This window comes from Sphaeramia orbicularis, chromosome 16 (genome assembly GCF_902148855.1).
Source record: "Sphaeramia orbicularis chromosome 16, fSphaOr1.1, whole genome shotgun sequence".
Classification (NCBI taxonomy): Eukaryota; Metazoa; Chordata; class Actinopteri; order Kurtiformes; family Apogonidae; genus Sphaeramia; species Sphaeramia orbicularis.
This window is the reverse complement of record NC_043972.1, coordinates 24,975,350-25,002,280: the sequence shown is the minus strand read 5'-3', so window position 1 is coordinate 25,002,280 and position 26,931 is coordinate 24,975,350. Positions and strand designations below refer to the sequence as shown.

The 26,931-nt window shown below is 34.4% G+C and overlaps 1 protein-coding gene across 1 annotated transcript in view; it reads left to right on the top strand.

The window, feature by feature from the left end:
• Positions 1 to 11,535: 11,535 nt before the first annotated feature.
• Positions 11,536 to 26,931, top strand: part of entpd3 (ectonucleoside triphosphate diphosphohydrolase 3) — a 31,135-nt gene continuing 15,739 nt past the window's right edge. Inside the window, 4 exon segments of the mRNA XM_030157051.1 lie at positions 11,536 to 11,706; positions 22,763 to 22,900; positions 26,349 to 26,466; positions 26,760 to 26,919. Coding sequence (XP_030012911.1) covers positions 22,766 to 22,900; positions 26,349 to 26,466; positions 26,760 to 26,919 — 413 coding nt within the window. The 5' untranslated portion in view covers positions 11,536 to 11,706; positions 22,763 to 22,765.

The window sequence follows — 26,931 nt, the reverse complement described above, 5'->3', positions numbered from 1 at the left end:
TTCTTTAATGTCCAGCATTTCCTTCGGTAATCCAATTGCAGTGAGTGGTATTTCACCACATTAGTATGCAAGAGTAATCAGATTACGTGATGCATTGGCATATTGAAGTAGCAGAAATGGTATGGTGTGTGAAATCTATAATGTTGGCCTTCCGATTGGGATGTTTAAGGCTGGATGGGAGGAGCAGGTTGAAGTAAACGGAGAAGCCTGGGTTGAAAGTGCCACAGCCCACACATTAGAAATCCATACATTAGAGACTTAATGGATGTTAATGCCGGAGTATGAAATGTGTCTGATATCATTCAATCTTAAATATGCATTTTTTTCTGCTGTTATATTAAGAGCTTTAAAGCAGATAATGCTGACATACTGGCTTTTTATTATTCCTTATAGGCACAGGTGTCAAACATGCGGCCCGGGGGCCAAAACCGGCCCGCCAAAGGGTCCAATCCGGCCCGTGAAATGCAAAAATTACACTAAGATATTAACAATCAAGGATGTTAAAGTCACTTGAGGTCAATTCAATCTAAAGTGGGTCACTAGCGCAAATTTTTCTTTGTTTAAGTGTAAGAAAAGTAAAATTACACAGAAATGTTTACATTTACAAACTAGCCTTTTACAAAAAAATGTGAATAACCTGAAATGTCTTAAGAGAAGTATGTGGAATTGTACCAAAATTCTGCCTGTTACTAAAACTTTTGTGTATTTGTAAATCCACTGTGATCTGTATGTCGGGATGCACATGTGTAAATAAATAAACTAGAGTGTGAAAATTTTTAAATTTCACTTCTTTTTCTTACAAATTTTCCGATTTTTCATATTTGTTCATTTTATGTTCAAGTACAGTTCAAACATTTTCATGATGTGATTTGACTTTTTTTCACTTAAAAACATAGGGAAAACTTTGGTGTTGACGTAATTTATAAGTTCTTACTCTATTATTTATATTATTTTACAGGTCCGGCCCACTTTAGATCATTTTAGGCTGTATGTGAACCCTGAACTAAAATGAGTTTGACACCCCTGCTTATAGGTAACAGTGCAACAGTTTTCAGTCTCATATCTTAATACACAGGTGTCAAACATGCGGCCCGGGGCCAAAACCGGCCCGCCAAAGGGTCCAGTCTGGCCCTTGGGATGAATTTGTGAAATGCAAAAATTACACTAAGATATGAACAATCCTTTAAGTTCAGGTTCCACATTCAGACCAATTCAATCTTAAGTGGGCAGGATTCAGTAAAATACTATCATAATAACATACAAATAATGACAACTCCAAATTTTTCTCTCTGTAAATGTAAATATTTTCATGTATTTACACTAGAACAAAGTATAATTTCACAAAAAACATGAATAACCTGAACATATATAAGCAACCTGAAATGTCTTTAGAGAAGTAAGTACAATTTTAACAAGATTCTGCCTGTTATTAAATGTTTCGTGTATTTGTAGATCCACTGTGATCTGTAAGCTGTGTACATGGAATAATAAACTGAGGTAGAATATTGTTAAAATTACACTTATTTTTTTCAGTTTGGTCATGTTATTCACATTGTTTGAAATGATAATTTATAGATGTAAACCTTTTCATAGTGTAAATTTACTTTTTTTGCTCTAAAACATAGAGAAAAGTTTGGACTTGACATTATTTATATATTATTATGTTGTTATTTTACTGGTTCGGCCCACTTCAGATGAAATTTATCTGAATGTGGACCTGAACTAAAATGAGTTTGACACCCCTGTCTTAGTATTTACTAATAAACATGGTCTGGAGTATGATCAATTTTAATTCATCAATTGTAAAAGAATGTAAAGCAGCAAAAAAGAGTCAAAAACGACATAAGGATGTTCAGGCAAAAGCCATTATGAACCTTGGCTCAAACAGATATTTTAATAGTGGGGTCCTGGGTTGCTCTGTGGATTTGAAGTGCCTCCATCCACTAATTGATCTGGCCACTGCACAGCCACAACATTTCCTCCCTGGGCTGTGGCAGAGACTCATCTGGGTGTTTAGTGCACTGTGAAAGCACTGAATCAGAGACACACAGACAATTAGCACCGACTGCCATGGCTGCTTTCCAAATCTCAAAGGGCTATCAGCAGTCGTAATGTACAGTATAGTTGGTAATGGTCAAGGTTGATGGAATGGTCACTTGTCTGTTAAGAAGCCTACATGCGACCAGTGTTAATTCCTCAAGGAGAATGCTGGGAAGTCACACTTATCTTGTATTTAATTCCTTTAATAAGTATGGAGATTTAGTATTGGGATGATTTGATTGAAGAAAAATTGTTCTTTTGATAGTGTAACAATACTACATTCAAACCTTACTAGAGTAAACGTATATTTTCAGGAACACGTACTTATGTATGAGAAATAAAAGTGCAGAGGTCCAGTTTTATAAGAGATACAGTTATCCCCTATTTATTTCCAAAAAAAAAAAAAAAAGGATATTTGGTATTGGGATTATTTGCTTGAGGAAAAATTGTTCTTTTAACATCGTAAAAATACTACGTTCAAGCCTTATTCAAGTAAATGTACATAAATATTTTCAGCAATACGTACTTCTGTATGAGAATTAAAAGTGCAGAGGTCCAGTTTTATAACAGATTTGAATAGAATAGAATAGAATAGAATAGAATAGAATAGAATAGAATAGAATAGAATAGAATAGAATGGCTTCTGTTGTGATTGATGCACAACTTTGTACACTACAAAAATAACACACAAGATTAATAAAACAAATCCATGCCCTCTGCAAAGGATGGATGTCTTAAGTGGTATTGCATCTGCAATATGATTTAATAAATAAATACTGAATAAATATGTAGATATCAGTGTTGATTCCTCAATGAGAAGGTTGGCAGAATTCACAGTCATCTCCTATATTTATTTCCAAAGGAAAAAATAAAAATGGATATTTAGTATTGGGATTATTTAGTAGAGGAAAAATAGTTGTAAAAAATACTCCATCTGAGCCTTAAAAAAGTCAAGATATATAAATATAATCAGGAACATGCACTTCATTTTCAGTCTAGCTTGTCATTAGATTTGAATAGAATAGAATAGAATAGAATAGATAGAATAGAATAGAATAGAATAGAATAGAATAGAATAGAACATTTTAATTGTGATTGTAGCACAACTCAGTGCACTACAGAAAAGTCAAACACATGCACCTGAAATATGATATAATAAATAATGCATAAATACACTGTAAATATTACATTAAATACATTTTACAGTAATATTGTTTCTTGGAATACGGTAGTTACTGTAAAATGCAGCAACTGTGGCTAACTATTTTACTGTAAAAGGAACACATATACAGCCCAGTACTGTAACTTTTTACAGTAAGAAACTGTAGTTGTAGATTACAGTAGAGGTACTGTAGAATAACAGTAGCATGCTGGCAACTCTAGCTGCCAGGATTTACTTCTATAGTATAGTGTATAGTAGTGTAGTACAGTGTACTTCTATATGAGTGCATTGTGCCAGTGCATATCTGAGTTTCAAGTCCATATATCTTTAGGGAAGAGGCTGTCTCTGAGTCTGGAGGTGTGTGGCAGATCTGTAGGACGTGCACAGCCTGTTATGATGCTTATAGCGCTGCAGAAGTAACAGGAACTGTTGACGTCTGCATCTTCTTCTATAAGATCATCCCATGGTGTGTTTGTACTTCGCTGCCCTGTGAGAACCATGCATGTTTAAAAAGTCACATTTTCATGAGTTCATGAGCTGTGACAATGAATTTTCCAGCTTTTCCAAGAAGGTTTAGCGATGCTGGTTTTCACTGCAGAACAAGGGTGGTTCAGAAGGGGAGTAGAGCTGCTGCAAGACATGTTCATACAAGATAATGTTGTCTTTGACATGAGAGCGCTACATAAATACAGCATATGAAGGAGGAGTAAAAGGGTACAGTATAAAATATCCTGGAGGCAACAGGATTTTAGAACATACTGTTCAGTATTTTAGCAAAACCAGCATGTCAGTTGTAAGTGTGTTTTCTATATGAACTGAGCACTAACACATGGAGCTGAACTGGAGCTTTATGTCTTTCCTCTCAGTGTAAATCTAATTGTCATGTTCTCTTTCCGGTTCATTTACACCAGAGGTGTCAGGTCTCACTTTAAAGAGCTAAAAATAATCAAACTTCATTCAGTGGACAGGAGGAGAGGAGAGGAGAGGAGAAAGGAGGAGAGGAGAGAGAGAGAGACAGGTGAGGAGAGAGAGAGAGGAGAGGAGAAAGGAGAGAGAGGAGAGGAGAGGAGGAGAGAGGAGAGGAGAGGAGAGGAGAGAAGAGAGAGGAGAGGAAGGAAGGAGAGGAGAGGAGAAAGGAGGAGGAGAGGAGAGGAGGAGAGGAGAGGAAGGGAGAGAGGAGAGGAGAGGAGAGGAGAGGAGAGGAGAGGAGATCATCATCATCATCATCATCATCATCATTATCATTATCATTATCATCTTCCATTAATCCTGCTCATATTCTTTAACCCATTAAGACCCAGCGTTACTTATGTGGCAGTTCCAAAATATTTTTTTTTTTCTCTATATTTAACCTTTTTTAAGTGATTTATCACTTTTAAAGAGCTAAAAAATAATCAAACTTCATTCAGTGGACACGAGGAGAGATTTATATTCTCTGTGTTTTTTCAGTGGAAATGTATTTTTCCTATATTTAATTTACGGATCATGTAGATGTTCATATAAGATCAGATTAAAGTTGGGGATTATATATCAGAAAAAGAAAACTGAAGAAAAGGTGACTTTTTCATCAAAGATAACTTAAAAACAAGTGTCTCCATCCACTGTCATTGATCCAACTTCATGGGTTTGAATGAATCAATGTTGTAGAAGATGACGGTGTTTCCACGGTAACTACGGAGCCTCTGAACGTCCAAATGGGTCATATTTGATGACCATGAAAAGATGAATAACTGTATTCTACACCAATTATTTACATGTATTGATAGCATTAGGGATCAACAGGTGTTAAACAGTTTAGATCAGTGGATGCTTTTGGTTAACGGTTAGTGTTGTTATGGGTTAAGAAGTCATGAGTTTCACACCTTACCAGTGATAAGACATGCATCCTGTTTGCGTTTACTATTAGGGTTCGTAGTCAGTATGTTAAATATGTTGAATTAATTCATCATCATCATCATCATCATTATGTTGTACACATTTAATTTAATGTAAGCAGTGTATCAGCTGAAAAGGATAGGCAAAAAAATAAGCTTTTGCTTCTAGCCTATTCCTTTTTGGGTTTTTTTTAATGTTTATTATAATTATTGAACTAAGTGCAATGATTGATGTACAAACCAAAACAAAAATAAATTCATCCATTCATTCACCACAGTTTCTTAATTTTAGGCAATTAATTGTTCTAATTTGCTTTGGAAAGGTTAGAAATATACAAAATTGCATTTAGAAGTCTAAAACATCCACCTACAGCTTTGTAAATTTCCACTCAAAAAATTTTCCCAGAGAGGCAGTTAAGACTGAAAGATGTTTGTACGATCAATTTTGATGGTTAAAGTCATTCTAAACAAATGTAAATTAAATTACCCTTTTTTGTTCCATGTTTTCCTGAATCACATGATGGTTGACACGTAAAATCTAAATAAACTGAATACACAGACATATCTTGACATTTCTTGACATAAAATTTGATTGATTGAGTGATTTAATTGGTTTTCCCCTGTAAGTCGCTTTGGAAAAAAGCGTCTGCCAAATGCGTAAACATAAACATATCTTAGGTGTCTGGGGTTATAAAGACACAGTTTGACAGTTTAAAGCTTGTCACCCTATTCCTACTGTGAGTGTGAGTTTGTTGGATAACTCACTCAAAAATGATACAAAAATGTTTACTTCACCATAAGCAATTTCCCTGCTTTCAGTTCTAGATTGCAACCTCTTTCTTTTTTTTTTTTCCCTGATATCATCAGGACTGTAAACTGCTGCTATCTTTTAAAGGCCTGTATTAGCACCGGGGTCCATCTCTTCATCCTTTTTTTGTCTTGTTTTCTCTACAACATTTCCAGTGCATCTAAATGATGATTAAACAGGTTGTATAAATTGTTGTTTTCCTTGTCTTATTTTCAGAAACTGCTTGACTTTGTGACATTAACCCTTTCATGCATAGGTCACTACAGTGGACAGTGATTCTCCAGCTGTTCTCTTGTATATTAATGGGTTTTGTTGTTTTAGTTCCATATCAGCCAACACAGTGGAAACTTATGCATCATCCCATACACTGACATTCAGACCATTACTGTAACTGTGCTGTTCATGATAAACCTGATCTGCAGTGACATGTTTGAGTGTAAATCAGTTGTTATTTGTTAGACAAAAAGTTTTTTTTTTGCATATTATCTCTATGAAGTGAGTAATTACTAGCATTAGAATATGTTAAAATGTGAGAAGACATCAGATTAGCAGCATTAAAAATGTTTTTATTTCATTGTTTTCATATTACTTTCTGATATTTAGTTTTAAACACATGTTTCTTTACTTCAAAAATTAAATGCATGGATATTTTTGTAACTCCATAGAAAAAAAAAACTCGATCACATTGTTTTTTTCATGGCTAAGGAGGAATAAAAACACTCAAAAAATAAATCTTGACTCAGGTTCTCACAATTCATGCATGAAAGGGTTAATGTAAAATTATAATTGAGCAACACTGTGATTAAACTAATAAAACTTGGGTGCATCATCAAATTTGGCCCAGACAGTACAATGATAATCTGTGGTGAATTCAGTGTGATTTTATCTTTATTAGCTTTTCTGTCTACTGTAGATCATACCATTACAATAGGGGTGTTTATTTGTATGAGGAATAATCAAAAGTGCAGGAGCAGAATATAGACCTGGTCATGGCTCAGGAAATGAGGTCAACCTAGGCGTCCAATTTTGTAAAGGGAGCTTTTGAAAGTATTTTTAGCATAGGCTAAATATGTGTTGTGTTGATCAGTGCATTAATACTGCATTCCTGTTGGTTAGTTTGCAGACTACAGGTTACAAACCAACAGGAAGATAGTCAAATGTTTTTCACAATGGTTGTCTTTGAACCTCGTTCCATCATTTCGATGACACGGCCAAAGATATCAGCACATTTTGTCGTCTGTCCTCTGGGACAGCCCAAACAGGCACAGTAATACCAGGCTTAAGAAAGCAGACCGATGACAAGGTCAACCTCAGACAAAGCACCGCTACTGCCATCAGATGGAAAGTACGGTCGAAAATGTAAAAGGGTGTACACCGACTACACATGTCTAAAGTCAAGTTGTCCAAAATTTACCCAGGAGTTAATCCTATTTGTGATAGATGTAGACAAGCACCTGCTACTCTCTTTCACACTTTCTGGTCATGTTCAAGTCTAACCACATTCTGGTCTTCAATATTTGAAGTATATTCAATAATTTCAGGTCTGACCATTGCTCCGTGCCCTTTTGTCGGACTTTTTGGTGTACCATTAGAAGATCTCCCTCTACAAAGGCCACAATTAAATAGTATCGCCTACTCCTCCCTTTTAGCACGGAGACTCATTCTTTTAAATTGGAAGAATAACAAACCCCCCTCCTTTAGCAGATGGATATGTGATGTCATGTTTTTTCTAAAAATAGAAAAGATTAGATATACATTGAAGGGATCAATGGGGAAGTTTAAGGTGGTATGGCAACCTTTCATTTCTTATGTAGAACAGCTGACAATGCACCTTGACTCCGGTTAATGTGTTTTGTGTACAAAAAGTTTGTGATTTCACAGTGGAACCCCTTTTTTTTTTTTTTTTTTCTTGTATGGTGGCTTATTACTCTGTTATATGTCTCAGTGTTTGTCTTATTTTTTGCATGTTTGGAAAACTAAAAATGAATAAAAAAAAATACATTGGAAAATGTAAAAGGGTTAATAGAAGACTTGAAAAATGTTCCCATAAGGCAAAGCAAGGCAAGTTTATTTGTATAGTTTTATTCATACACAGGGTAACTCAAAGTGCTTTACAAAGGCATAAAAAAATCACAACAAAAGCAAAAGCAAGACACTGAAATTGCATTAACCCTTTAAAGTCTGAACCATTAAATCACAGAAAATTCCAGTTCTTTGAAACTGGAGCTTTTACTGGTCCTTCTGAACAACCAAAAAAACATTTTTTTTTCAAATATCAATTTCCATGTATGAGTTTCAATTTTGTATCATATTTAATACATCGGCGCTGGAGAAAGTGAATGGCCTTTACTAGAGAGACCAGGCATGTGAGAATGGGTTCATGATTCTTTTAACAGGAGCAACTGAGTTGGACTGAGACAGACAGAAAAGAATGAGAGAATTTTAGAAAGAGTTAATTACATGCTACTTAGACCACGGGATTACTATAAAACTACTGATTTGTCTTGATTTGGGAACTGCTTGTAGATATTTGATGTGTAAAGATAATTTTTACTCCACTTGTTAAACCAGGCGTCAGATTTTTTAACTTAATGTGAACACATTATGGGCACAAAAGTAGGAGTTTAAACCTTGTAAAGACTGAACCATTAAATCACTGACATAAAATTCCAGTTCTTTGAAACTGGAGGCTTTATTGGTCCTTCTGGACAACCAAAAACTTTTTTTTTTTTCAAATATAAATTTACATGTATGCGTTTCAATTTTGTATCATATTTGATACGTGGGGTCTCAGTGCTCAAATACTGTTATTTTTGAACAAACAAAAACAGAATATAACACAAACATGTCTAACAAATTGGTAATTCCTTTGCAAAATTGGCAAAGTTCGGCCTCCTTCCTCATTAGTCCCTTTTCCACAGCAGGAACTTTGAGCATTACCCTGAACTTTGAAAACCCCCAGTGCGTTTCCATCTAAACTACCCGGGTAAAAATCGTTTCCCTCGCCCCCAAGCTTTCCCTGAAGAAGTTCCTGGTAGGGAGGTACTACTTTCAGATTACCAGGAATTCTTAGGGGTGGGGCTCTGTGCTGGAGAACGCTGATAGGACTACACTCACAGCATTTCCACATTCCGTCCACCCACCACAATTTCATTCATTCTTTATTTCATTTCACAAGCTTTGTATTTTGATAATTCAGAAAATGGACCAAAGAGAAGCTACGACAAGGGATGGATGACGAGGTCCAGCTCTTTTGAGCGTATTTGCGGAGGAGGAAATTCAGATGGACTTGAATCAGCGACACGAAATGATCGAGGTTTGAGTAAAATTAGCCAACAAGCTGTCGGAGGCAAATGTAAGACACAAGCCTAAAGAAATGAGAGAAGCCGAAGAAACAAAGAAAAGAAATTGATGATAATCTTGTGCTCTTGTAATCTTGATAATCTCGTCTGGTGCAGGTCTGCTCTGTGTTCCCAAAGTCAGAACTAAACATGGAGAATCAGCGTTCAGTTTCTATGCTCCATATATCTGGAACAAACTACCAGAAATATCAGGTCTGCTGAGAGTCTGAGTTCTTTCATGTCCAGGTTAAAGACTCCCTGTTCACTGCTGCCTTTGACTAAAAGGCTTTTTCACTTTTTAAATTTTTATCTCTTTTGAAACTCTGCACTGCAACCTTTACTTTAAATATGTGTCTGTTTTTTATATTTTGGATGTTATGTGTTTCTTACTTGCTGTTTTTAATCACCTTTTCTTTTTTTTTTTTTTTTTAATAATATTTTAAATGTGTTTCTTTTTAAATGTCCTGTGTGAAGCTCCTTGAATTGCCTTGTTGCTGAAATGTGCTATACAAATAAACTTGCCTTGCCTTGTAGTGTCACTGGAAAGGCCTCTGGTGAACGAATTCCTCCCCCCTGGTGGTTTATCGTATTGCATTTATCTATTGTACACATCAGAAAAAAAATATCACACTGATCATGTACAGGGTGGGGAAGCAAAATTTACAATGAACATTAGTTGTTTTTCTCAGCAGGCACTACGTCAATTGTTTTGAAACCAAACATATATTGATGTCATAATCATATCTAACACTATTATCCTACCTTTTCAGAAACTTTTGCCCATATGAGTAATCAGGAAAGCAAACGTCAAAGAGTGTGTGATTTGCTGAATGCACTCGTCACACCAAAGGAGATTTCAAAATAGTTGGAGTGTCCATAAAGACTGTTTATAATGGAAAGAAATGACTATGAGCAAAACTATCACGAGAAAGTCTGGAAGATACTATTAAAGAAGAGTGGGAGAAGTTGTCACCGAATATTTGAGGAACACTTGCGCAAGTTTCAGGAAGCGTGTGAAGGCAGTTATTGAGAAAGGAGGAGGACACATAGAATAAAACATTTTCTATTATGTCAATTTTCTTGTGGCAAATAATTCTCATGACTTTCAATAAACTAATTGGTCATACACTGTCTTTCAATCCCTGCCTCAAAATATTGTAAATTTTGCTTCCCCACCCTGTAGAGGGCGTCAAAACTCATGTATCAAATATTATATGTTTGTCATTATAGGGTTAAAAACAAAAAAAAAAGACTTAAAATCATCAGAGATAAAACATTTTAAAATTTTAAAATGCATTCACAGAATAAAAGATAAAATTATACATTAAAATTAACATTAAAAATAAAATAGAGTAAAGCAAGACATTAAAATTCAAAAAAAAAAAAAAAAAGTGCATTTAAAAGACACGATTAAAAAGAGTTTACTCATAAGCACATAAAAAGAAGAACATTTTTAACCTGGATTTTAAAATGTTCACATTTGGGGCTGATTTCAGGTCAGTTGGTAGGTTGTTCCGTTGTGTGCAGTATGGCCTAAAATTCTATTCTATTCTATTCTATTCATCTATCTATTCTATTCATTCTATTCTATTCTATTCTATTCTATTCATTCTATTCTATTTTATTCATTCATTCATTCATTCATTCATTTCTGAACCCGCTTTATCCTATTAGGGTCACGGGGGTTGCTGGAGTCTATCCCAGCTACATAGGGGCGAAGACGCTCTATTCTATTCTGTTCTGTTCTGTTCTGTTCTGTTCTAAAAGCTGCTTCACCATGTTTAGTTTGAACTCTGGATTTGGACTATGTCACCTGCATGCAAACAAACCAAAAAAACAAACAAACAAAGAGGGTTATATAACAGTTCTCCGCTCTTGTAACGATACTTTGCACAAAACATATATGACTCATCACGGCTTTCTGTGTAATTACTTGAACATAACATCGAGGAGAAAGCATGTGGGTATCAGCGCATCCTTGATCCTTTTCATTGTCCATTGTTTTTTTATGTCTCGCCTGTTATATAAAACCTGACTTCCCTTACAGTAGATACTCACCCTGCACTTAACACTATTGATTACACCAATTAACTTCACAGCCGCTCTGCCTCTCACTTCTCACATTAACATACTTGAATTTGTCTTTGATTCCTTTTGCAAAAGACCGGAGCAGAACTGCATCATCCAGTGGTTGTACTTCCTTCTCTGGCTGCTCAGTGGCTCTCATGGGGTGGGAGTGGTGAAAAGTGGAGTTTGTATAAAATGCTCCTCCCATACTCGCTCTCTGCCTCACTCTGTTTTGTTGGGGTACTAGACTCCTGCTCCTGTGGGCCAGTCATTCTTGACATCTCTCCCACTTGCAGCACACTCCCTTGTTCTTTTTCATTCCGTTGCTTCTCCCCTGTTTCCTGCTGTGTTTCTTCATCCCTTATCCCACTCCCACTAGGATCTGCAAAAAAAAAACAAAAACAGCTTTGCAAGGTAAGAAACAGACCCGTCTTCTTCTTGCACATATTTTTACCTGGAGTTAAAACAAAAAGGGTCAAAATATTAGGTACGGATCAATGTGTCGTATGATAGAGCCTGATGTGTTTGGGTGTTCCCACTCGGTAACATGTGCTTCTGTCTTCTGAAGACTAGTCTCTACAAGCAGAGACACAAATGGAAAAATGTGTTAAATGAGTCATAGCTCTACATGGCTGTGTTTAAGAATATTATGGGGATTGCCGGTGTCACAGCTTCAGCTTTTTTTTTTTTGTTCAGTCATATCAGGTCAGGACAGGTTAGTGTCTTTCTGAAGCAAGACACTAAAATGACATCAATATATAGGTCACTGACATCCACTAATATTCCACATATATAAGAGTATGTGATGTATAAGAGTAAATAATAGAGACATGGTGATAGTGGTTTCTGTTTTTACTGTAAATCCATCATCACGAATGCAGAGAAAGGCAGCTGATAAATGTTCAGTGTATCAGCTGATTGCTCAGGTACATTAACCCTTTCATGCATGAATTATGAGAACCTTAATCGAGATTTTTGTCCAAAGTGTTTCTTTTTTTCCTCTGTAGACATTAAAACAACAATGCGATTGAAAACTTTTTATGAACCTATTTTTCATGGAGTAACAAAAATGTTCACTTAGCTGGACACCATGCATTTAATTTCTGTAGCAAAGTAACATGTATTTAAAACCCATCATCAGAAAGTGATATACTGTGTGGAAACTATGAAATAAAACCATTTTAATGCAGCTAATCTGATGTTTTCTCACATTTTTATCATACTCTAATACTAGTTATTACTCACTTCATGGAGATAATATGCAAAAAGAAACCCATGAATAAACAAGAGAACAGCTGTAGAACAGATGTCCACTGTAGTGACCACTATGCACGAAAGGGTCAATTTAGCAAATTATGTCAAAAATATTCCCAAAAAAATGTGAACTGCAACACATTTTCAGCAAATAACAACATTTAAAAAACAACTCCATGTCTTTGGAGGCCTTTAAACCACTCTTGTAACTGAAATGTAATGGTTCAGATCTCTGAAATTCTGTAATGTTCCAAAAGAAGAAGAAAAAAAAAGTTCATATAATCAGTTTTTAGTGTCTTGGCTATAATTGTGCTAAAATGATCGCTGTGTGATTGCCAAACTGGCACTTAAAAGGAGGTGACAGTACCATATTGTAAAGTTTTCCATTATGAGGTAAATTAACATTTTTTTGATAGACTGGATCTGTTACCTGTGGCAAAAATGGAGCCAAGAAAGGTGGAAACACTCATAAACACTGACATAAACAAGTAAAATGTAATGTTAGGACATCCTACTGTTGAGAGGCTTTTGATCTGAGCAGATACAAACCTTCTTTAATCCTTGAAGACTTAGAACTATTTTTGTGGCAACTTCAAAATTAATCTTTTTCACATTTAACCTTTTGGTGATTTATCACAGTTTATCTGTATACCATCCTCTGCATTTTGCTTTTTTTGTGTGTGTGAAAATAAGAAATGTTGCTATATTTAATTCATTGGAAACATAGGTGTTCATAAAACCTCATAAAAGTTATTAAATCAAAACAAAAATAGTGAGAAAAATGTGTCTTTTCAAGCATATTATACAATTTCTGATATAAAAACAGGTTTAATCACTGTCTACATGTTTTTTTTTAATTGAAGAATGGCTGTGCCAGTATATAATGTTGTTTCTACATCACTGCAGAGTCTCCAAATGTCAAAAAGAGACACATCTGATGCTGCTGGAAAGCTGAGAAACTGCATTTTACTAGAATTATTTAACTGTATAGATAGGATTAGACATTTTAGTTGAGTTGATGCTCTGCTATCACATATGCTCTAATTTGTAACAACTTCCTATTTTTTAAATTTTATTTATTTATTTATTTTTCTGTTATAAAAAGGAATTGTATTATACACCAAATTATGAAATATATTATAATCTCACTGTTTTTTCCTCAAATCTCCATCTTTACATTTATTTAGTTTGCAGATGCAAGTTAGGTTATAAGTAATTAATTCTGTCAAAACACCATCCAGAGAAATAACTGACCGAATACATGACGAAGGTGAAAAAAACAAGGTAACAGAGTCAAATTAGAAGCTGCTGTGATAGCATGAATAATTACAGTGGACAGTCAGTAACAACATTCAAAAAACAACCTGGAGAGATTGTTAAACAGATGGTTTTAAGTGGTAGTTGAATGTGACTTTAAATTTTACAGTGTCAGGTGAATATCATACATCATGCATCATGAACCAAAATGGAGGAGAGGAAAAGTAACATCATTAGTTGTCTGCTTAATCTTTACATTACAAAGTTGTTTTGCTTGAAGAGTCTTTTTATTTTTGCAAGTCTTCAGTTATATTCTGAGTTATATTTTCCAACTATATCTTGTATTTTTATTTTAAGAGGTACTGAACAGTCAGGTTTGATTTGTGTGTGTGTGTGTGTGTGTGTGTGTGTGTGTGTAGTTTTGATTGAACTAACACCTGCATGCGATGAACTAAGAGCAGAAGTCAGATTCTATCTAAAAGATCTATTTTTACAGCTTTAGAAAGTAGTTGTGGTAAAGAGAGCGCAGAGCAGAAAAAAACAGAATACGAACTAGGCGATTTTTGTGGTCAAGACATGCTAGCTTAACAGTGCAGGTGTTGAGACTTAGATCGCTTTGCAGTTAGACTATGTAGAAAGATAGTTGTTTTAAGTTTTTGGGTTTGACGCCTAACCAAGGTGATTGACAGGCGTACACAGCACATGCTGAACTTAGATGAACTTTTGTTATAAGCTTTTCTTAGAAATAATGCTGAACAAATGACGTATAACGGATATGCTTTGCCCATGTGTTATTCTTAACCAATTGTGAGTCTTTATGAGGTCACAAGGAAATAGGAGTCTCCAACAGTCACTAAAGACTATAAAACGTAATGAAGGAGATGCCCTAGGAGGGGTTTTTTGTTTTGACTAGTGTGTTTTTATAGAGATACTAGTGGTAAACTGGCTTCTCTGATAATTCACAAGTTTTGATTTTTTGTAAACTTTTGCTGTTTTAATAAACCAGGTTTTGTACTAAACTTTTTTAAAACTCAACCCTTCTCTTGGTGACGTTTTCTTCATTCTCTGTGTGTTCCCCCGACACTGACTTTAAGTGGTAAGTCCTTTTTAAAATGTAGTGTACCCCCCATTCCCAGCAGTTGGGGTTTTTACCCTGGCTCCTTAGATTCTATGGGGCTCCTGGGCAGATAAAGAGACACCGTTTTGTCCTTTGCATCACGTAGACGTTTCCTAAAGTAGCGAAGGTTACACTTCCGGTGGAACAAATATGGAAAATATTGGAACAACAGTCTCTTCCTGAGATCCTTGAGTCTACGTGTTTTACAAGATGCATGATACACTGATGATAGATAGATAGATAGATAGATAGATAGATAGATAGATAGAGAGAGATAGATAGATAGATAGATAGATAGATAGATAGAGATAGATAGATAGATAGATAGATAGATAGATAGATAGATAGATAGATAGATAGATAGATAGATAGATATAGATAGATAGATAGACTATATTAATCCTACAGGGGAAATTCAAAATACCAACCACCACCCATCAGGGTTTCTATTATACTGTTTGGAATGTTATTAGTATGCTCACTTAACTTCTGTCTTTCCTGTGGGTATAAATGATTAAGCTGTTTATATCACAGTAATTGTTTAATACATTTAGAAACACATGTTATCAAGTTCAATTTCCATGTCCAGACATGCTGCAACCACAACCACTGTTTACTACAGCAGAGCTCCGAGGAAAAGAACATGTTTCATACCATGCAGATGAGAATAACAGAATAATTTGGGTGTGACACAAGTCCAACACCAGTACAAATTGGTCAGCTGATAAACTGGTATTTAACTTTCCTCTTGTGTTGGGTCAACGCCAACCATTTTAGGATTTAAAGCATAAATGAACCAAATAAAAGGTTTTTAACTTTGTCAGGAACCTCTACAGGGTGGGGAAGCAAAATTTACAATGAACATTTAGTTGTTTTTTTCTCAGCAGGCACTACGTCAGTTGTTTTGAAACCAAACATATATTGATGTCATAATCATACCTAACACTATTATCCATACCTTTTCAGAAACTTTTGCCCATATGAGTAATCAGGAAAGCAAACGTCAAAGAGTGTGTGATTTGCTGAATGCACTCGTCACACCAAAGGAGATTTCAAAATAGTGGAGTGTCCATAAAGACTGTTTATAATGGAAAGAAGAGAAGGACTATGAGCAAAACTATTACGAGAAAGTCTGGAAGTGGAGGAAGCAACAAAAAACTTGGCAAAGCTTTTATTAAAGCTCTCAAATCCAAAATCCTAAAGGATCCAACCAAATCCATCCAGATACCAGGTATTGCCATGGCTAAAGCAAACTACCCAGATGGAAATTATGTATGGACACAGGATGGTGCTCCAGCCCACACAGCTAGAAAAATATAAGATTTCTGCAAATCCAACTTTAGCAATTTTTGGAAATCATGTTTATGGCCGCCTTCTAGCCCAGATCTAAACCCTCTGGATCACAGGTGTCAAACATGCGGCCCGGGGGCCAAATCCGGCCCACCAAAGGGTCCAGTCTGGCCCTTGGGATGAATTTGAGAAATGCAAAAATAGCTATTAAGAAGTTAACAATCATTTTATTTCAGGTTGTACATTCAGACCAATTCAATCTCCAGTGGGTCAGACCAGTAAAATTCTATCATAATAATCTATAAATACTCACAACTCCACATTTTTCTCTTTATAAATGTAAATATTAACATGTATTTCCATTAAAACAAAGTATAATTTCACAAAATAATGTGAATAACCTGAACAAATCTGAACAACCTGAAATGTTTTAAGAGAAGTACAATGTTAACAATATTCTGCCTGATACTAAATGTTGTATGTATTTGTAGACCTGCTGTGATCTGTAAGTTATAATGAACATGTGGAAATGATAAACTGAAGCATAATATTGTTAAAATTACACTTATTGTTTCAGTTTTTTTCATGTTATTCACATTGTTTGAAAGGATAGTTTGTAGATGTAAACATTTTCATAATGTAAATTTACTTTTTTTGCTCTAAAATATTGAGAAAAGTTTGGAGTTGACAATTAATATATTATATGTTATTATTTTTCTGGTCCGGCCCACTGCACATAAAATTTAGCTGAATGTGGCCCCTGAACTAAAATGAGTTTGACACCCCTGCTCTGGATTATGCTATTTGGGGTGTTTTAGAACATGCACCAATAGAACATCACACAGCAATGTCGACTTTCTTAAAGATACTGTTGAAGAAGAATGGGAGAAGTTGTCACCCGAATATTTGAGGTACACTTGCGCAAGTTTCAGGAAGCGTGTGAAGGCAGTTATTGAGAAAGAAGGAGGACACATAGAATAAAAACATTTTCTATTATGTCAATTTTCTTGTGGCAAATAAATTCTCATGACTTTCAATAAACTAATTGGTCATACACTGTCTTTCAATCCCTGCCTCAAAATATTGTAAATTTTGCTTCCCCACCCTGTATTTCAACAAAATAATACTTTTTTTTTTTTTTCACTAAATTATAAAATGCTCTGGTTAAAATTGTGACCTTCATGGTGTTAGGGTTGGTTTCGACTCTGCTATAAAAATAAGATTATAAAGCAATAATTAAAGCCCAAACTGAACTCATAGGTGCACTGTCAGCCAACACACTGACAGCAGCTCCTTTACTAATCATGTGAGCTTTTGGAGATTCTCATTTTTCCTTGTTACCCAGTTTACCTGCACAAAAACAAAACAAGCAAAGACAGACATGTCCACACATGTGAGGTCAGTTCAGTTTACAGATGGTGATTTACAGAGTGCACATAACATGGAGGGGTATACTGACAAAAAAAAAAAAAAAAGCCCAGAGGCTCACACCAAAAATATTAAAACCAATATTTTCATTGATAAGGAAGTCTAATAAGGTAACCAAGATGAGAAACAAACTAGACGAGATAATTTTTTTATTGTCTTTTACAGCTGATTTAAGACCAGCCCATTAACATAGGAGATGGTAACAGAAAACCAATACAAGAGGAAGGTTTAGTTTAGCCCCATATGATCAAAACAAAGAATATTCCACTGAGGTTTGGGTAATATTGAAATGTGGAGATGATTTTTTTTTTTTTTTTGTATGACAGCTGAATTTCCTCTGGTAGGTCATTCCAGAGTTTTGGGGCCAAAAATGCAAAGGTTCACTTTTCACCCTGGACATTAGTACAGATTAAAGATGATTACATATTACACACAGGTTTATATGGAGTTAAAATCTTATGTAATCAGGAAATCGAGAGTCAGGCCATGAGCTTATAAAATCGTAAAACCAATCCTAAAACAAATAAGGAGCCAGTGTAAAGACGTTAGAACCAGCTCAATGTGTTCATGCCTTTTTGTTCAGGTAAAAGTCACACAGTTGAGTTTGTTTTAAAGATTTCAGGTTAAGACAAGTAAAAAAGGCCATCACCATTATGTGTAATTTAAGGCTACACCCATAAAGTGCATGGAAAATGACCTTAGAAAGTGAAAATGCCCAGATCACAGCTTAACCCACAAAGACCCAGTGCTACTTTTATGGCACTTCCCAAATGAATTTTTCTCTCTATTTTAACCTTTTTTTGGTGATTTATCACTATTTATTATAATATTATCCTCTGTATTTTGCTTTTTTTTTTTTTTTTTACTTTAAAGTCCTGTATTTTCCCATATTTAATTTATTGATCATATAGATGTTCATAAAAATTCAGATTAAAAGTTGAGGTTTATTATATCAGAAACAAAGAAAACTGAGGAAAAGGTGACTTTTTCAGTCAAACATATCATGAACTGAACATAAACCCAGTGTGTCCATTCACTGTCATTGCTTCAACTCCATGGGTTTTACTGGTGAATCAATGTTGTAGAAGATGACGATGTTTCCACGGTAACTATGGAGCCTCTGAACGTCCAAATGGTTCCTAACTGATGACCATGAAAATATGAATAACTGTATTTTACACCAATTATTTACATGTATTGATAGGATTAGTGGATCAGCAGGTATTAAACATTTTATATTAGTAGAAGGTTTTGGTTGTCAGTAGTTGTTTGGGTTCTTTATGGGTTAAAGACAACAGAACTTAAAAATGTACAGTGTCAACCAGGACATAACTGTGACTTGTGCAAATGAAGGCGATGCCTGTCAGAGCTCAGACATGGCTGTTGACATGAGTTGTAATCGCACCTCGTCTGACAGCTTTTACCGGCTTGTTTTTACAGGAGGTACTATGGTAACTTCAACCGCTCTACGAATGTTCTCTCAGCAGCAAACCCTCAGCAGTATGTTCTAAGGATTAATGGAGGTTTAGTGTAAATCAGGATAATCAAAGATGATTAGAAGCTCGAGGGAAAGAGATGGAACAGGGTGGCACATGTACGAAATGAAAATAAATAACACCTGTGAAAAGGCTGACACGTCATTGCCTAATGCCTGTATGAGACAGAGCTGTCGTTAGAATGTCGCAAACATGCATCACCACCCATTACTGTACGGTGTTTCAGTAAAGATAATGCAAAATATGTAAAGTATTGTTTTTCATTTGTCTTTTTTTTGGCTATAGTTTGTGTCTTTGCATTCATTTTAAATTTTGTATAATTTTAAAGCAAGAGACTTTTGGGTAAACAGCGCCCCCTTTAATTGAAAAGGTGGATTGTTGTTTTTTCTGGGGTTTTTTTTCTTTTTTTTTTATGAACCTTATTTAAAAAGTGAAGGGGTTTTCTTTTTAGGCATATGAAGGTTTATATTTTCAAACACTCTTTTTTTGATAAATGTATTTTTAGATAAGCAACTGTCTTTTTTATTTGGATATTTATTTTTATTATATTTTAAAACTAAACTAAACATTGAATGAAATTTTTGATGTTGCTTTATTTTATTTTGAGACACTTTTTTGCAGAAGTTTATTTTATTTGACATTACAATAATTATGTTTTTTTAATCATACAAAATCATTTTATTTCTTTGTACAAATTTATTTGCATTTACAATTTTTTTTTTTCTAATTTTTGCGAGATTTTCATCCATACAAGTTTATTTTTATTTAAAGGGTACATTTGTTTTTGAGATACTTCTTTTTTTTCATTTAAGTTTTTATTGGTTTTATCATATTTTCAGTCATTTGCAAAAGGGAAAAAAACAAAAAAAAAGACGAAAAGGAAAACAAAAAACAGAAACCTTTCAGGTAAACAGCGCCCCCTTTAATTGAAAAGGTGGATTGTTGTTTTTTCTGTTTTTTTTCTCTTTTTTTGATGAACCTTATTTAAAAAGTGAAAGGGTTTTCTTTTTAGGCATATGAAGTTTTATATTTTCAAACACTCTTTTTGTGATAAATGTATTTTTAAATCAGCAAATGTCTTTTTTATTTGGATATTTGGACATTTATTTTTTTTATTATTTAAAACCCAACATTGAATTAAATTTTTGATGTTGCTGTATTTTATTTTGAGACACTTTTTTTGCAGAAGTCTATTTTATTTAAGATTATAATATTTTTTTTTTTATAAATCATACAAGTTCATTTTATTTCTTTGTACAAATTTATTTGCATTACAAGTTATATATATATATATATATATATATATATATATATATATATATATATATATATTACTTTTTTTTTTTTTTTTTTTTCATACAAGTTTATTTTTATTTAAAGGGTACATTTATTTTTGAGATACCTCTTCTTTTTTCATTTAAGTTTTTATTGGTTTTATCACATTTTCAGTCATTTACAAAAAGGAAAAAAACGAAAAAAGGGCAAAAAGGAAAACAAAAACCTAACCCTAACAACCCACAACTTAAAAAATCAGCTGCAAACCCCACCCCCCCAGGCACCCCCACAATTCTTATACACATACAGCATGTACATGTACATCAGATACTTCTTTTTAAATAAATCACAATCTCTCTTTTTTTATAGTGGATAATTTTTGGGGCTGTTGCCCCTCTGAACCACCATAAAAACTACTAAACTAAGGCATGACAGGAAAATAGAACAGATGTATATGTGTTCAGTGCTACAAAGTGTGTTAGCATTTATGTGTGACTCCATAATTGAAACCACATTAGCACATGGACTCATTCCTCATAGGAAGTGCATTTGTATGTTTAGGTGGTCTTCATCAAAGCACACATGGTGGACCTGGCATGGAGCGCTGTTTTCTGTCTGTTCAAAGTATGCACACGAATGCAAACAAAGCTGTTTTTTTATGACACAATCTGTTTACAAATGGAATCAGGACGTGCCAAAAAGCGTTTCTCTCTGAATGCTTACAGGAAGAGAAAAACAAAGAATGAAGCTAAAAGCGGAAAAATGAACAGAGTTGTTCAAATCAGGCTTCATGGTTCAGGGGGTCTGTGAGATACTGCAATGTGGTGGTGATTTTATAGTATGTGTAATTTACCAGTTCACTCATATAATACATGACCTCCTCTTGAGACTTTATAAAGTTGTGTCATTTTGTAGTGTGTATGTATGACTATATACAGTATGTGATGTAATGATGCACATACACCACCATAAAGTTGAATACTTTAGTTTTCAGACACATTCCTCCTTTTATTCCAACTTATAAACATCATTATTCACCTCTGACTTGGTGCAATCATCACATACTGAGTCCCAGTTACATAAATCCCATTGTCACAATCCTTTCTTTTTTTTATTTTATTTTTTTTTATTGATAAAGGTGACAAAATAAATCTAAGATTACCATTCATACAGACATTCTCTATCAGAGCTCTTTTTAGATTTCTTATTTTATTCATACAAAAGTGTAAAAAAAAACAAAAAAAACTAACGTATGAACTGGGTGCTTACAGTTTCAGTATTTCTCACTTAAAAACAATCATAGTGTTACAATACTTCTGGGTTCTTTAAACATTACACATTTATGCAGAAAAAAACATAAAACAAAGAATAAATAAAGGGAGATTATAAAAAAGATGATTTTTTTATTTATTTTTTTTACTATATTTATAGAATATTTTGAACATTTTAGACAGACTGATGCACAGCATGAGGTACAAAAATATAGAGCAGACATCAACTGTCACACCTTGCCAACTCCCCACCCCCCCACCCACCACCACCCAAGGCCACCCACTCAAAACCCAAATAAAAGACAAAGAAATAGTTAAAGAAAACAATTCAACCAAAAGTTGAAAAAAAAAAAATACAATAAAAAATTATAAGGAGAAAAAAAGTGTATACAAACACCCATACACACACATATACTAAATATATATAAATTAAAAATGAATAAATAAAAGAAGATATTTTTAGAAGACTGATACAAATTCTGGGTGACTAGAGGATACAAACTTGATCCATTTGTCCCAAATATGATAAAAGTCATCCCTTTGGATTCTGTCAGAGTAAGTCAGCTTTTCCATTTTGAATATTTGTAAGATGATCTCATACCAGTCTTCTATTGTTGGTGTTGGGTTTAATCACCTTCTTGGAACAGATTTCTTGTCACAATCATATGAGAAAATCTTTGATTCTTTTTGGTCAACAGTGTTTGTGTAATTCAACTGTAGCTGAAGTTACTTAGAATATGACTAAAATCATGGTGATCATAGGCTCACTTGCTGCAGACCACATTTTATTTGTGCTCATGAACAAACTTTTAGAGGTTGTAAACTGTTCATCTGAATAGGATTTACATGTCCCAAAGCTCCTTACTCTGTTTAAAGAAATTAAAGTCAGGAGTCACTTGTATCCGTCTTTCAAAGTAAGAAAAAACATACAACAAGTTATCATATTTAGTTTTCATATTTGTTTTTGTTTATTGCTCACCATCATATTTGAATGTTCCTGCATGATTACTTTGAGTGCTAGGATGCTTTTAGTGCAAACCATGAAATGTTGTGGGGGTTTTCCCCTCATTTCTTGCCAACAGGAAATGGCTTCTAAAGGACAAGTGGGCTACAAGTGTCGCATAGCAGCAGTGTTCCTTCTGCTCTTGGCCAGTATCGCTGCTCTTGTCGCCGTCGCCGTCATCCAGGATGCCTGGGCCTTAAAAACCTACACTCCACAGGTGACCTGACCCTGGACATGCAAGTACTGAGAGTCTACCTGAAGGTTTTTCCTGAAAGACATTAAGTAACATTTACAGCAGGGGTTCCCAAAGTGGGGTAGGTGCACCCCCAGGGGTACTTGGAGGAAGCCCAAGGGGTACTTGAATTTTTTTCAGAAAAATACATTAAATAAGTCATCATGTACTAAATACAAAATAAATAATGAGAATTAATGCTGAAATACAAAACACAATAAATACATTCATGTAATAGTTTTACTGTTAATCATCTTGTTTAAGCTTTGGTAACATTTTAAGAACATTTCTATTTTATATTATTCAAAATGAGTTGATTTGAGTCGCTAAGTAATTACTTTTTGTTAATGGAAGGCTCATTTATTAATTATTAACCAATTATTTTATTTTTCTTATCAATGAAAGAGGGCACTTTTCAGTTTATATTTTGCACACAAAATCTACTTTAAAAATGTGTTTTTTTTATATATTACAGTTAAATATGTTGTTTGTTTACAAAGTTTTGAAAATACAAACAGACACCTTTGGCACAGGGACAGATTTTGCCAATTTTTTTTTTCAATTAACGCTGAGGCGAGAGTTGGGGGTAATTAGCTAAAAAAGTGTATGTCAGGGGGTACTCCACTGTAAAAAGTTTGAGAACCACTGCATTACAGTTAAAATGCCAAAACGTGCAAGAAAGTCAGAGACAAATGTGTAAGATTTGACTGAATAACTTATCTTCCTTTTATTCTGAGAGTGAAGGTGATGACAGGTGTTATCCAGATGTTAGGGTCCAGGAACAGGTTTTTCTCATCGGTCAGCGTAACCCTTTAACCCCTGATGTGTCTGTGGTGATCATTCTGAATGTATGATTTATTTTAAATATTCATACAATTTCGATCGTTTGCTTAATAGTTACAATTTCAAAACGTGCTGATAGAATGGACCTTATGCTTTTCATAGACATCTGAGCATGCTCAGTACACCCCCCACTGCCTGTGTTATGGGGGTAAAACACAGAACAGTAAGTGAGACCAACTCGCTGTAAAAATAGACAGTTTAGGATTTGTTTTTTTGTTTTTTTGTTTTTTTTTTTAATACTGTATTTTTACTGACTTTTGACTGTGTTTTTTGAAGTTCAACCAGATGCCAAAAAGCTGATTCACTGATTTAGAAAAAAAGAACCCCATAACACAAACTACTGGCCCAAAATTCAAATCCTTGTTGTTTTTCAATGTGTTCCAGTTCACAGTTCATGTCCAACATCCTAAATCTCTTATTCATGTACATTCTGAGTGCCTTCTTTAGTAAAAACCTGTCAAACTTCAATTCCTCTCTTTGTCTTTTTCTGTTATTTCACCCTGTTTTGAGCCTAAAACACACAGTAAAACAAAACCACTGAAGAAAAGGAACACAAGCACATACTCACAGCAGCACCTTTACCTGGAAAAATGTCTCAGGGGCTAAAGGGTTAATGACTGACGGTGGTCCGGGTAGACCAGGGGTCACCAGTCCTGGTGTTCGAGGGCCAGTGTCCTGCATGTTTTAGATATTTCCTTCTTCCAACACACCTGATTCAAATGATAAGCAAATGATGTCATCAAGCTCTGGGGAATTCAGGTGTGCAGGAAGAGGGAAACATCTAAAACATGCGGGAAACTGGCCCTCCAGGACCAGGACTGGTGACCCCAGGTGTAGACCATGTAGAGGTTGTTAAAAGAAATTGATACACTGCAAAAAATCCAAACCTAACCAAGTGTATTTTTCTAATTTCTAGTCCAAATATCTCATCACACTTAAAATAAGACATAATCACCTAAAGAGGAACTTTTCAGTGAGATATAAGAACTTATTTTTAGGCGATAAATCTTGAAAATCTTATGTCAAGAAATTTTACCAAGATAATTTTCACTTGCTCTATTGGCAGATTTTTTTGCTTAATTCAAGATTTTTTTTTTTTTTTTGGCTTAATTCAAGGAAAACAAAACTGCCAATGGAACAAGTGAAAATTATCTTGGTAAGATTTCTTGAAATAAGATTTTCAGTAACTATGGTCTAAAGCACAGGTGTCAAACATGCGGCCCGAGGGCCAAATCTGGCCCGCCAAAGGTTCCATTCCGGTCCGCAGGATGAAAGTGCAAAAATTAACCTGAACAGTCCAGGTTGTCCAAATCATTTTGGTTCAGGTTCCACATACAGACCAATGTGATCTACAGTAAAAATAACAACACGATAACCCATAAATAATGACAACTACAAATTTTCTTTGTGAAAAATTATGTGGAAAAAATTGAGGTGAAAAAAATAAGATTACACTGTGAAAATATTTACATTTACAAAACAATTCTTTCACAATAAAATGCAAATAAATACATGAATAAAAGATGAACAACCCAAAATGTGCAATTTGAACAATATTCTGCCTGTTACTAAATGTTTTGTACTACTGTGATCTGTAGTTGTGTTAATAATAATAGATGGAATATTGTAGAAATTGTTCAAATTTTAGTTCCAAACTCCAAAATTTTAACAATATTCTGCCTGTTACCAAATGTTTATGTAACATTGTGTGTAAAGTACATGTATAATAATAAGTCGAGGCATAATACTGTTAAAATTGCACTAATTTTTCAAATGAAATTTCAGTTTTTTCAGGTTATTCACATCTTTTTTGTAAAATGTAAATATTTTCAGAATTTAATTGTGGATTTTCTTGTACTAAAATAAAAAGAAAAACTTGGATTTGTCATTATTTATAGGTTATTAATTCATTATTTTACTGGTCTGACCCACTTGAGATCAAATTGGGCTGAATATGGAACTGAACCAAAATGAGTTTGACACCCCTGGTCTAAAGGAAAATAGGGACATGTCATGCAAATTGTTACTGTTTTATTTTATTTTATTTTTATTATTATTATCATGATTACTGTATTAATTTTTTAACATGTATGTACAATATTCATCAAAATGTATGTATGTTTTTAAATAATTTGTATATCATTTGGTGAAAGTCTGTGTGGTGTGAATGGATGTGTGGAAGAGTGTTTGTATTGTTTTGATTCATGTTCTTTATGTATATTATTATTTACTTGCTTTACCTTTCATTATAAAACTTAAATACTTATAAAATATTGTGGGGGAAAAAAAGAACAATTGTCTAAAAATAAGTTCTTATATCTAACTGAAAAGTTCCTCTTTAGGTGATTCTGTCTTATTTTAAGTGTGATGAGATATTTGGACAAGAAATGAGAAAAACACTTGGTAAGATTTAGATTTTTTCCAGTGTATTAAAAAAATTGATAGATGCAACTCCTTTATATTTAATACAAGGTTAAAAGCCTCCGTTTCGTAACATCTAATGGATTTTCTGACGTGCATTAGACTCACAAACAAAAACTTAACCTGATAACATGACTTCATCTTCTTTTTCTGTCTCCTTTTTTTACAGTACGGCATAGTCATAGATTCAGGTTCATCTCGATCAAATGTGTTCCTATATGAGTGGCCAGGAGAGAAGGAGAATGAAACAGGAGTGGTGTCAGAGTTAATGAACTGTAGAGTTGCTGGTGAGTGAATAAAATCTACTGTAAAAGGTTGTTTTGCATGTACATTTGTTTTACATTTGTCGTTTACAGAGTTATGAAATAAATGCAAGAACTGAAATGGAAACAAAATATGAAATACTATGAGAAACGGAAGTACGTGCAGAGAAAAGAGAAGCTCATTCTTTGACATTTGAGCCATCCCCCATAAACCGTCCACAGTAAACATGTTAAAAACACATTTGCTCATGCACTTAACGTCGTAGGTTTAGTGCAGTGCAAGGGAAGATCATTTCATTTTGGCTTTGTGCCCACAGGTGATGGTATTTCAGAGATGAAAACTGACCCGGAGAAAGATGCTGCATCGTGGGAGGGTTTCAAAACCTGCATGGACAATATCACTGAAAAAATTCCTGCTGAAAAACACAAAAGCACTCCTCTTTTTCTTGGAGCTACAGCTGGGATGAGACTGCTACAGTAAGAAAATGT